The sequence below is a fragment of the Pteronotus mesoamericanus genome, unplaced genomic scaffold, assembly GCF_021234165.1.
Source record: "Pteronotus mesoamericanus isolate MK-2021 breed Mesoamerican mustached bat unplaced genomic scaffold, CSHL_Meso_final contig_24, whole genome shotgun sequence".
Lineage (NCBI taxonomy): Eukaryota > Metazoa > Chordata > Mammalia > Chiroptera > Mormoopidae > Pteronotus > Pteronotus mesoamericanus.
Window position 1 is genome coordinate 21,107,544 of NW_026555100.1, and position 13,025 is coordinate 21,120,568.

The 13,025-nt window shown below is 32.7% G+C and overlaps 1 protein-coding gene across 13 annotated transcripts in view; it reads left to right on the forward strand.

Moving 5' to 3' along the window:
• Positions 1 to 13,025, forward strand: part of PCDH15 (protocadherin related 15) — a 704,528-nt gene that overhangs the window by 283,340 nt on the left and 408,163 nt on the right. For all 13 annotated transcript variants that reach the window (XM_054572779.1, XM_054572777.1, XM_054572778.1 and 10 more), the window contains one exon: positions 6,689 to 6,859. In XM_054572779.1, the coding sequence (XP_054428754.1) occupies positions 6,689 to 6,859 (171 nt within the window). The remainder of the gene's footprint in view (positions 1 to 6,688; positions 6,860 to 13,025) is intronic.

Genomic DNA, 13,025 nt, shown 5'->3' on the forward strand with positions numbered 1-13,025 from the left:
TATTTATAAAAATAACCTTTTTTGCAGTTCTACTAGGCACACATTTAAAAAAAAATTCTTCCTTGAAATGTATTGATGAAAATTACTATTTATGTAGTAAATAATTCATTTGAAAACAATCGGGGTCTTTGATATGACAGCCATTATTTGTAATATGATTCTGAAGAGTCATACATTGTGTTGCCATCCTGTGGGGCCAGAGATTGGGGACTTTCAGTCAAGATGCTAAGGGTTCTGGGACCAGGTCAATACCACTGCCCTGAGAGGCATTAAAAATGCTCCTGCTAGCTCCGGTCCCATATTCTGTTGAAATCCCTTATGGTTTTCTAGATTGTGTTGAAGATATGTGTATGATTTTAAATTTCTGCATGTTAGTTTTCATGCTTGGTTATTATGTATTTCCTTGTACAGCTGTACTCACAATTATGGAAGTTAACTAAAGGTTTTATGTAATTGAGTGTTTAATGTTGGCATAGGTATACATGATATATGAAATAGTAATGCACATTGTGAAAATGCTAATTAAACCAAGTTGGATAACATATATATATACATATATATTCATTCATACTTGTTATCACATATCTTAATAACAACTTACTTGTAAATGTTTAAAATCTTAAATATTATTTTATTTTTATAAGAAGAGAAAAAAGAGATAAGGAAAGAGAGGAGAATTTTTGGTAGTTTTTAAATATGTATTGAATTTTCACATAGCAGTGAGCATAAATGTAAGCCTAATAGCATCACATAAAATATTTATTCAAATAAGCATATTTTATTTATACCACTCCCAATTTATGTTATTTATTTTATCCAGAATAGTCTTGAACAGTAACATTTTACTAGAAAGAGCAAAACTTCTTTTTTAATTTTTTTTCAGTTGCCAACAACTTGACTTTAGACAGATTTTTAAGATCTAATTTGGTTTGAAATGGAAGAAAATCATCACAGATTAACACCTTCCATGGGATCACAAGTTAGAAGTGTGTTTGAGATCTATTTTTATATCTCTCTTTATGTTATATATTTTGGTGATAAGTTGTGGGGAATCTTGACAATGTAGAAACGATGTTGATATTTTTCATTATTATGTCTCTGCTCATAGTAATGAAAGGGAGCAGAACGTGTCACCCCAAAGATGTCTTTTTGATATTAGGATAATTTTAGTCTGATTATTTAGAAACTAAAACACAAAAACAAAAACAAAAAAATACAGCAGACAGGATAGAAGCTCTGAAAACCATTTAGAAGTTTCTCTTTTGTAAGAGCAATTTACATTTATAAAGGAAAGCTCCATTTGTTAGGCTGCCTCCCTCCCTGTGTCTGCAATAGAAGGATGATAAAATCTGTAGACACTTATTAATGGAAAAGGCGGGGACTTTAAATTTAAATAACAACCATACCCTAGTTTACTGTGCTTGGTCTGAAAACCTGTCTCTCCCCCTCCCAGTGTTTTTTTTTTCCTTTTTATTCAGAGATGGTGTCTCAGGTGGTTGTTAGGGCCACTCAAGTGGTTACCCAGTTTTCCTGGTTATCTTCCATATATATAGGAGGTGTACATATTATTAAACTTCTGGTTCTTTTTCTACTATTAATCTGTCTTTTAATACTGGCAAGTCTCAACCAAGAATGTAGATAGGTGGAAGGGAAATTATTTTTCCTTCCACTTGCAATATATTCTTGGATCTTTTTTTTCCACTTAAAATTTTACATTTTATAGATCAATACTTTGTAAGCAATATCTTTCCCAGTATGAGATAGAAGCCTAAATTATGTGTTGGTAAATATACACCCTTTCTTATGCATTTGTATTCCTTTTATGGAATAATGACAATGACCTAAAAAAGCAGAGAAAAGTGAGAGATTTCTTTTTAACAGACTGGGGAAAAAAAAAAAGACTTAAGCTAGAAAGCACTCTACTGTGTCTGTCACAGTGTCCTAATGGTGACATATAAGGTGTAAGGCTGAGTAACATGCCAATATCGAAATGCTGTTTCTGGTATATTAAAATAGTCTTGCCACATTCAAGATCATGTAAAATATTACTTATGTAATATTTGATCTATTTTTAATAAAATAGAGATTGATTCAGTTATTTTTTGTAAAAATTTATAATAAGCAATCCTAATTTTAAAATGGTAATTTGATGATCCAGCTGTGTTTTATAAAATTTAAAGTAAATCCATAAATTTATTTTAAATTAAGATTTTTATATATAATAAAACTCATATATTTACAATACTTTAAGAAAAAAAGGAAAAAATAAACAAATGGCACTACATCAAACTAACAAGTTTTTGCACAGAGAAGAAAACCATCAACAAAATGAAAAGATAAACTACATTTGATAAGGGGTCAATTTCCCAAAAAAATATAAGGATGTCATACAACTTAATACCAAAAACAAACAATCCAATTAAAAAAAAAAGCAAAGGACATGAATAGACATTTCTTCAAAGAGGACATACCAATGGCCAACAGACATATGCAAACATGTTCAATATCACTAATCATCAGGAAAATACATATAAAAACCACAATGACATATCATTTTACACAAGTTAGAATGGCCATCATCAATAAATTGACAAATCACAGATGCTTTTGAGGATGTTGAGGAAAAAAGAATCTTTATACATTGTTCGAGGGATTGTAAATTAGGTCAGCCACTGGGAAACAGTACTGGGGTCCCTCAAAAAATTAAAAAATAGAGCTGCCAAATGACTCAGCAATCCCACTTCTGGGATTATTTATCCAAAGAAAACAAAACACTAATTAGGAAAAATATATGTACCTCAATGTCCATTGCAACATTACTTACGATATCCAATATGTGGAAGCAACCTAGGTGTCCATTGATGGACAAAGAGATAAATCATATGGTCCTAACTGGGTGGCTCAGTGGGTTGGAGCATTGGCCCATTTACCAAAAGGTTGCAGATTTGATTCCAGGTCAGGGCTCATACCTAGGCTGCAGTCTGGATCTCAGGTCAGGGTGTGTACAGGAGGCAACTGATTGATATTTTTTTCCTCACATCGATGCTTCGAGTCTCGGTCTCTTTCCCCCTCCTTCTCTCTCTACAATCAATAAAAAACATACCATCAGGTGAGGATTCAAAAAAAAGGATGTGATATGCATATGCAATGTGATATTACTCAGCAATAAAAATAAATAAAATCTTGACATTTGCAACAGTATGAATGGACCTAGAGAGTATTATGCTAAGTGAAATAATTCAGACAGAGAAAGATAAATACTGTGTGCTTTCACTTACATGTGAAATCTAAAACAAACAAACAAATGAATGAATAAAAAAACAAAACAGAAACAAACCCATAGATATGGGGAATAAGCTGATGGTTGAAAGGAAGGGGGTTAGAAGTATGGGCGAAAAAAAAGTTTAAGAAAGAAAGAAAAAATTAAAATTGGTAAACAAATATTAATGTCTATAAATGCCACACAGGAAAACATTTTGTAAGCAACATAAAGTAAAATAAAAATCTATTAGTATATTACTTAATTGTTTTAAATTAATGAGGTACATTCATATAACATAAAATTAACCATTTTAAAATGAACAATTCAGTGGCATTTGGCACCCTCACATTGCTGGGCACCCACCAGCTCTATTTCCTAGACATTTCCATCACTCCAAAAAGAAATTCTACACCCCTCGGGCAGCGGCTTCTCATCCCTGCCCCCCCAGCCCCTGGCAGTCACCCATTGGTGTGCTATCTCTTCAAATTTACCTATTCAGGATTATTTCATATAAATGAAATCATACAGTGTGTGACCTTTTCAATCTTGGCTTTTTTCACTTAGCATAATGTTTTTAAAGTTCATTAAAATGTAGCATATATCAGTACTTCATTTCTTTCTGTGGCTGTGTTATTACATATATATACACATACGCGCTAAAATTTTCTATCCATTCGCTTCTCAATGAACACTTCAACTGTGTCCAATTTTTAGCTATTGTGAATAGTGCTGCTATGAACATGCATGTAAGTATATTTTTTGTAGTTGAGATATACAAAACATAATTTTAGAGAGAAAAAATTAATGATTCTTTATGGTAATCAAATACAATGAAAGTAAAGGCATTTCTAGTTTCTACCATAATGAATGACAAACTGTCACTACTGCTTTCATAGTGAATGTTCTGGATAGAGATGAATGGGTCCAATGACTCTGCCTTATGTCCTCATGATAAACCATCTTTAGATCAATATAATCAATATAAATTTCTAATGGAATCACTCCTGCTCTTTAATGTGGGCTGCACATAGTGATTTCCATCTAAAGACTTGGAGAGGAAAAAAAGAAAGAGAAACTTTGCAGTGGGAAAATCTGGTGGACACAACCTCAGCTATGTGATCAAGGTTAACAGAAGAGATAAATCATGTGAATATGTACTTTAGATAAAACGTGATGAAATGACACGTTACCTCCATGGTCTCCCCAACCCCCACATCATTTAATGCCAGTCTAATCTTTAGGAAAATTATTATGCAAAGTCCTCCTGAGAGATATTCTAAAAAGTGCCTTATCTGTATAGTACTCCAAATTATCCAGGAAATCAAAAACAAAGAGAGCCTGTTAAAGGGCGAGAGCCAAAAAGAGCTAGGAAGACATGGTGACTAAGGGAAAGGTGGTATTCTGGATGGGATCCTGGAGCAGAAAATGGACATTAGTTAAAAACTAGGAAAATCCCAATGAAGTATGGATCTTAGTTAATAACAATGCATTGTCAAAGCAAACATTGTACTGGATGAAGTTAAATAGAAAAAGAAGACTTCATTCCCAAACCATTTCAATAGGAAGGAGACCAGAATGCAGTCAACTCTGCTGAAAGAAGGGCTGGAGAGTTGTTAAGAGCTGAGGTGGGAGTCATCTTCACAAGGAAATATATATATATATATGTATATATATATATATTTCTTTTTTAGTTTTAAGATATGAGATCATGTATATTATTAAACTTACTATGGTAATCATTTCTCAACATATAGAAGTCAAGTTATTAACCTTCTACAGTGCTGTATGTCAGTTATAGCTCAATAAAAATGGAAAACAAAACGAAAAACAAAAAAAAAATTAGCAATATATGTCTAGTGAAAAAGGGAAAAACATTAAAACATAATTCCCATTACTTCTACAAAGATACTCCTCTCAGCAATTATAATTTTTGAGAGTCTCAAAGAATGAAAAACAAATAAAACAATTCTTATTTAGAAATTTGGGAAAGTGGTGGGGGGTAGGCAGAGACAAACGTATTTGAAAAAAATAAATTAAAATAAATTTAAAAAAAAAGAAATTTGGAACACTAGGTTATCTTAATGGTATCAGCAGACTACATGGAGACAAGTAATGCTTTCTAAATATTTTATAACAGAAAAAAATTATGTCAGGCATACAACATTCCTTTAATAAAAGTACAATGACCTGGTCAGTTTTCTTCTTTCCTTTTCTTTATTGTCCTCCTCATTTTTCTTTTCTGAGGTATGTACTTAAAATAACTCATATTTATCTGATAAACCTAAATTGCTTGAAACAGGAAAAAAAAAAGCTGTGTTGGAGGAATCAAGGATCATCTTTGCTTTCTAATTAGTCTTCTCAAAGGAGAAGCCCTGGCCAGTGTGGCTCAGCTGGTTGAGCATGAACCCACAAACCAAAAGGTAGTGGGTTTGGTTTGGTCAGAGCATGTGCCTGGGTTTCAGGTTCGGTCCCTAGCTGAGACATATGCAGGAGACAAAGGATTGATATTTCTGTCTTGGATCGATGTTTCTCTCTTGCATCAATGTATCTCTCCTTCTCTTTCTCTCTCCCATCTCCTTTCTCTGAAATCAATAAAAGAAAAAAAAAACTTTTTTATTTCTTCGTAACGAGAGAAAGTGTCACAATTTAGAGCAACTCCTGCGGAAGTTATGCTCCTGCATTCCCACAGTGACTGAGAAATAGGACGTCTAATATCCTTGATGATTACATTTCAAAGGGATGATTTCCAGGTCTTTGAGAAAGATATTTGGGTTGTAAACTGTCAAAAGTTTGAGCTGGGATGAATATGAAGGTGCATACATATTTTTGAGTTAGTGTTTTCATTTTCCCTGGATAAATAACCAGAGGGAGAACTAACCACTGGGTTGTGCGGTAGTTCTTTCTATTTTTAATTTTTTGAGGAATCTTTAAATAATATTTTAATAACTATATGGTCAAAGATGGTTGCTAGATTTATCACAGTGATTATAAGACATGTAAATGCAGACTCATGTTGTACACCAAAACTAATATAACAATGCATGTCAACTATACTTTAAGAAAAATTGATTTGGGAGAAGATTCATGTCTCAAAAGTACAGAGAAAGTTCTTTTTTCTTTTTATTGTTGTTGAATTACAGTTGTCTTCATTTTCCCCCATTACTCACACCTGCCCTACCTACCCCCACCTCCTAATTCAATATCACTGCCCTCTCCCCACCCCCCGCCGCCGCTGTCTTTATCCATAGGTCCTTTATACATGTTCCTTGATGACCTTTCCCCTTCTTTCACCTGTTCTCTAACGTAAATGGTCTGGGAAAACAGAAGTCAGATGATAATTATCAGGAAGAAACCTGTCTAGAGTTTAGTCAAACTGAGGGAAACATTAAGTCCATCTTATTGGGTTGTTTTCTTTCTCTCTCAAAGGACCGTGCACAAAATCTGAATGAAAGGCGAACCACCACCACCACCCTCACAGTGGATGTTCTGGATGGAGATGACTTGGGTCCAATGTTTCTTCCTTGTGACCTTGTGCCAAACACTCGTGATTGTCGTCCAGTCACCTATCAAGCTGCCATACCAGAGTTGAGAACTCCGGTAAATATACTATGTTCTTTTCCTCTTCACTGATACCTCTTTAACCCCAGTGAGATCCTGTTCCAGCATTTAACAAACATATAAGGTGAAAACAGCAAACTTCACTGTACATGGGTATTGAAAACTATGGATTCCCAAACCCAATTTTAGAAATTAGGGGCAGATTTTTGGTTGCAATGAATAATTACATCATTTACAAGGTAGATATATGTACAAAAACATGTATGAAGCCGTAATGCATTTTAAACTGATTAACTTAGTTTTTCCACCTATAAATAATAACAGAGTTAAGTTACCACTATGATCTGGGAAACTCTGAAAAAAAATAACTCCAGCAATTCTTTAAATTTACATGTAAACATGTGATTCTGAATCAGAGGACATTCAGGTCAACAGGACGTCCATTGGTCTCTTAAATTTTTGAAATCTTATTGGAAGCTAAGCTTAGCTCTTTGGAGAGGGAAGCTAATAAACCCTGAATGCAAATATTTATCCCATAAATATGTATTTTAAAAAAACAGGAAGGTAAGGAATAAATACATGTTTTCTACATTTGATTCTGTGTCTAATTTTTAAAACTCTGATGGAGCTATAAATTAATGTCAGCTTGGAAGTCACAACTTGGACCTCCCTAGATGTTAAATACTTGTACCTAAGAATAAGAATTATAAGGCAAGTAGATATTCTGTTTAGGCTTAAATATTGAACCTATTAATTCTCTTTTAAAAAAGTCTAATTCCTAGAAATCAAGTTTGACAAATAGCTTTGTAGTTTCTCTGGAAAGCATTAAATTTTCTGAGTTAGTGACATGGCTTACAATGTCAGAATTTGTTGGAAGGTATTTGATTTTTATTCTGAGGCATGTGAGAATTGTGGTTTTAGGGATCCTTTTTATATTTGAGATTTTTAAAGAATAAGGCATAAATTCAATCTCCTAAATATAAATTAAACTGTAGTCTATCCTTTTAAAGGAGTACTTACCCAATATTTTATCTGTTGATTTTGTGGTCCTATTTGCAGTGAATCTTAAACAGTTAAGAAACACTTTTGTTCCTGCTAACATTCATGGTTACTGGTCTAGTTAGCTTATATAAACCAAAAAAAAAAAAAAAAGCTAGAAAAAAAAGAATAAATGTTATCATGTGAACTGAATAAAGAAAACAATATAAATTTTCAGCTAAATGGATAATTTTGGATCCCAAAAAGCGCATGTAGATGTTGTATGGACAAATAGTTGTAGATTACCTGAAGTTATGTGTCATTATTTTGTTGAATACCAGTAAGAAGACTATTAATGATGGTGGGTATTAGACTTTGAAATCATGAGGAAAATTACATTTTTAGTATTATTTTACATTTCTGAGTTAATTTATATAGCTGGTGTACCAGCGACATCCCAAGAAAAGGGGCATACTGATATAATAATGACTGAAATCAATAAGCCTGACTAATAGTACTTGATGCACTGGAAGAAATAAAGGAAGACAGAAGTTGCTATTTGGGAAGCAGAGTGGGTTGATTTTATAAAGGATCTTTGAACATCCCTTCCTCTTTCTTACAGGTTATGGACTAAGCATTTCTATCATGGTTATTAGTTTCATGCTAGAGACAAAGCCATGCTCAAGACTTGGGGTAAAAATTATAAATGATAATAACTAATGGTTATATTGAATGTTCAGTTTATCATGAGCTGTGCTAAACTCTACAAATCTATTAACTGAAATCCATTTGGGTAGTTAACATTATTATGGTCCTTTTAACGATCAGATTTCTGAGGTATAAAGCTTAAGTAGTTTTCCATGAACTTACAACCAACAAGTAAAAAGTATTTTCTTTTAAAATAATGTATCTTGAATTAAATTTTATGCTATAAATTCGATAAAATTTCATGTTTGATCATCATTGTAACAGATTGATCTATTCTTTAACATTTTGTGAGAGTGTTTTAATTTTACATACTTAAATAATTATAGCAAATATTTATCCTTTAAAAGGCATATTTTTATTGCCATGAGAAAAAAATGTAAATATGTGTACTTGCAAAACAGACAATTTTTTTTTATTGTCACCTTGACTGAGAGCTAGGTACAACTTTCAGAGTAGTTCATTAAGCAAGTTGATTCTGGCTGTTGGCTCAAACTCAGCCAGGACTGTCAACCCAAGGCCACAGTTCTGCTCCACGTGGGCCTCTCCTTGGCTGTTGGGTTTCCTCAGCAAGGCACTGGGTCCCAAGAACAAACTTCCTGAGAAAAATAGGCAGAACTCTTATGAACTAGCCTTATAGTTTGCTCTGTTACTTCTGTTGTGGTCAAACTCTGCTGGGTTCAAGGAGTACAATTATATATCAGCCCCTAATGGGAGGAGTGTCTTAATCACATTGAAAGAAGAATATATGGGGAAGGAAATTTTTCTGTGGAAATCTTTGGAAAAATAAAACCAACCATCGTGCTGGCATCAGGTTTCCCTGTGCTCTTCCACATGCTGTCTTGGACCCCCTCTGGTTACTAGGGTTAAGACGTGGCACTAGTTTTTGAGTTTCACATTCAAATTGCTGTGTTTTTCTTTGTCCTTTCATCTTTTTAATTTTATTTTTCATTCCATATTTTGTAAGATTTCTGGAAATTTCAATAATTAAGATATCGCTATTTAGAGCAAGAGAACTAACCATTAATGTCAGCTAAACAGAACATGATGACTCTAATTACATACTTGTTGATTTTTCATGAAATAATTCTACAAATTTTGAAGGTTTGACACCTGCTCACCTTCTCTGTGAAATTTTCCACTGATTACCTCAGTTGACTTTTTGATTTGAGAAGCCATTCTAAGTTTCACTACAGTGTTCACAGAATTTGTGAGCTCAGCAAAACTTTAAAAGGCAGTCTAGTACACTGTTTAACTCACAAACCTGAATATAATAAAAATAAAAATCTACTATTTATTAAAATGCAAATAATTAGGTATTTAGAGATAAACTTATCTAATAAGTGTGTTATATGTTTTTCTAGTATAGGAAATTATATTTAGAAAAAGTAATATCTTCACAAACATCTAGTAAGGTTAATATTATACTAGAAATGTAAATATATAAATATTGTATCTGAAAACTACTAAAGCAATTTGTAGTCCTCTGCCAATTTTTATTTATTTATTTATTTGATAAGTGTCTATTGGACCCTAATGGATATTGTAATCAATGTTAATTGAGGAGACTTGACAACTAGGATGAGATCAAAACTTTCTCATAAGTTGTTTATATTCTTACTTTCTGATTCTCTTAAAGTTGTTATTATTCCTATGCAGTTGATTTTTTTTAGTATTGTGAGGAAATTCTGTAGAATTTGGAGAGTATAGAAGGCACAGTTCTATTTTCTCCATCTTCTATTGAAGCATGTCAGAGTAAATTCTTACATATTTGTTTCAGAACTGAACAAGTGTATACTGTTTGGTTGGTATTTGCTGAGTAATTTGTCCCTGAGCAGAAACACCACAGTATTAATATGATACTATTGACATACTATCTGTGTTTCCTGTATATACCTTCCTTCCTTTATTGTGTCATACCGTCTTAGTATTGCAGCATGAGATCCTACCAGACAAGTCATTCAGCAGCTAGAAATCACACTCTAATTTTCTCCCTAGTCCTGGTTTAAAGCCTTGGGTTGGATACCAGTACTGTTTATCCACAAATTTCTCCACTGTAGGCTTTGTCGTAAAGAACTCCAGTTTTCATGTAACTGTCAAACATAGCTCCCCTATTTATTTATGGTGCTCTCCCCTTCCAGGGAAGCTTTCTCAGTTATTACAAGAACGGTGGTAATTTGCAGTGATGTACAGCATAATTGCCTCTTGGCTCATACTCATTAAATCTGTTACAATCTGGAAACTCCCTCCTCTCTCATCTTCTATGAAACTGCTGGTTCTTTTCCTCCCCTGGATGGCCTCAGGTTTCTCCTCTTAAATCATTTTATGACTTTCTTTTTTAAAATAAATTTCTCTGCTTGGATTCATTTATTTATTTATTTAATCTTAGGGAAAAATTCAGACTTTTAGTCTTTTCAATTTATTGAAAGCTAAACGTCGTTACTAAAACTTATCAAACCTACATCAGTGAATTTTGTATTTCCCCAAACAGGGATGATCTAGATGTTCTAAATGTGTTTTCTGGCTTGAAATGTCTCCTGATTTCAAGTGTATGTTTATTATTTTTCCAAGATATTTTTAACTGTATTTCCCACAGTTGCATTGTTATCGTTTCTAGTAAATTTTAAAGAATCCATGTTACCTACTGTTGCTTTGGTGGTGGTTGTTGATTTGGACTTAGACTCCAAAGATCCTCTATCTTAAACTCAATCAACCTCCAAAGGTACTTTCTGCACTGCCTATAAAATGTCACTCAAATACGTTGGATGACTATTTCCACTGCTAAATACCCATTTAAAAATATACTCTCAACCCTGGACCTCCAACCTCTATCTAGTCTCTTATACCTACAAGCATTATCTCACTGAAAGGGGTTATTTTTTTATTTTTTAAAGATTTTATTTATTTATTTTTAGAGAACGGAAGAGAGGGAGAAAGAGATGGAGAGAAACATTAATGTGTGGTTGCTTCTTGAGCGCCTACTACAGGGTACCTGGCCTGCAACTCAAGCATATACCTTGACTGGGAATCAAACCAGCGACTCTTTGGTTCACAGGTTGGCGCTCAATCCACTGAGCCACACAAACAGGGGCTATTTATTTTTTTTAATGTAATTCTGATCTGATTACTCAATGATTAAAGCCTAAAAAATACTTCAATATATTTTATCATATATCAATTAAGTGTCAAAGCTTTTAGCATAGCATTCAAAGTAATTTTGTGGCTGACCATCTTGCAATCTCATCTCTTTAACTTGCATAATGCAATTTATCTTGAAATACAGAGCTTTGTATACATGTACTTGAACTTTTTTGAGAATTAATCTCCTTTTTCTTTACTGTATTTAATATATTAAGATGGTATTTGTTTTTCAAGTTTCATCTTGGTTAATGTGAAATAATAGGTTTTCAAAGTTAAGTCTTTCTCTGTGTCCTCATGTGGTCCTTCTGTAAGTACCTAAATCCTCGTTGTGTTATAGTTGTTTACTCTTTTCCTTTTTACTAGACCATGAGTTTTTTAATTTCCTATTTGTCATCATATCCTAATAAGAACCCATTCACATTATCTGGTAAATGTTCAATATATGTTGAATTGACTTAAATCATTGACTAAAAGTTCAAGAAATACATATTGTCCACTGAGGTACTGGATTTAAATATGAATAAGCATGGCTCCTGATGGCTCACAATACATTTATTATAAATATGCATATGTAAAGAGTGCATACATATGTATCATGTATAATTAATATATAGTATTTATATTAATATTATTTATTTTATTACTTATATATGTTCATTATAATTATATATTATCTAAATATTAACCATGATACATATGTATATTTGTTTATATATAATTTAAATATATATTTTTAGTGTTTTCAAATAAGAATAGAATGGCATGCACTATAATACTTGATCATTTATTTAAAAGATAACATTTAAATAAAAATCTAATAGGTAGTCTACATGAAATAAGCATATTTCCCAGTTGCCACATAGAGTCCCAGCTTATAATTCTTGTGCCAGCACATTTCTCATAATGCCTTCTTTTATTTTCTTTAATGTTCCAAATATTAAATTCCATCTTCCCTCAGTCTTTAAGAAAGTTATTTTCAAAACGTATACTATGGAGCTCTTTTTAGGCCAGCGAAGTGATGGATGAAGGAGAAAACAATCAACAACTTTCAAATTGCCCATAACTTTTTAAAGAGATTTTTTTCAAAGTAGGTGGAAAGGAAAAATGATAAATAATATAACATGTCAAAAATGCATTATTTGCCATTTTTTTTTCTCTCACCAACAACCACACCCACGTGCTACCAGCAGTAAATGATCAAAGAAATTTTAGATCCAATTTGGGAGAACAATAGCTAAATGCCAAGCAAACAAACAAAAAATGGAACTCAGCAAGTATTTTCTAGAGTTTTAAATTGTATTACAGTAATTCTGGAAATGGTATGTGACACTACAGTGATGCAAATGGTTCATTCTTTTTTTATCTTTGTTCAGAGTTTATG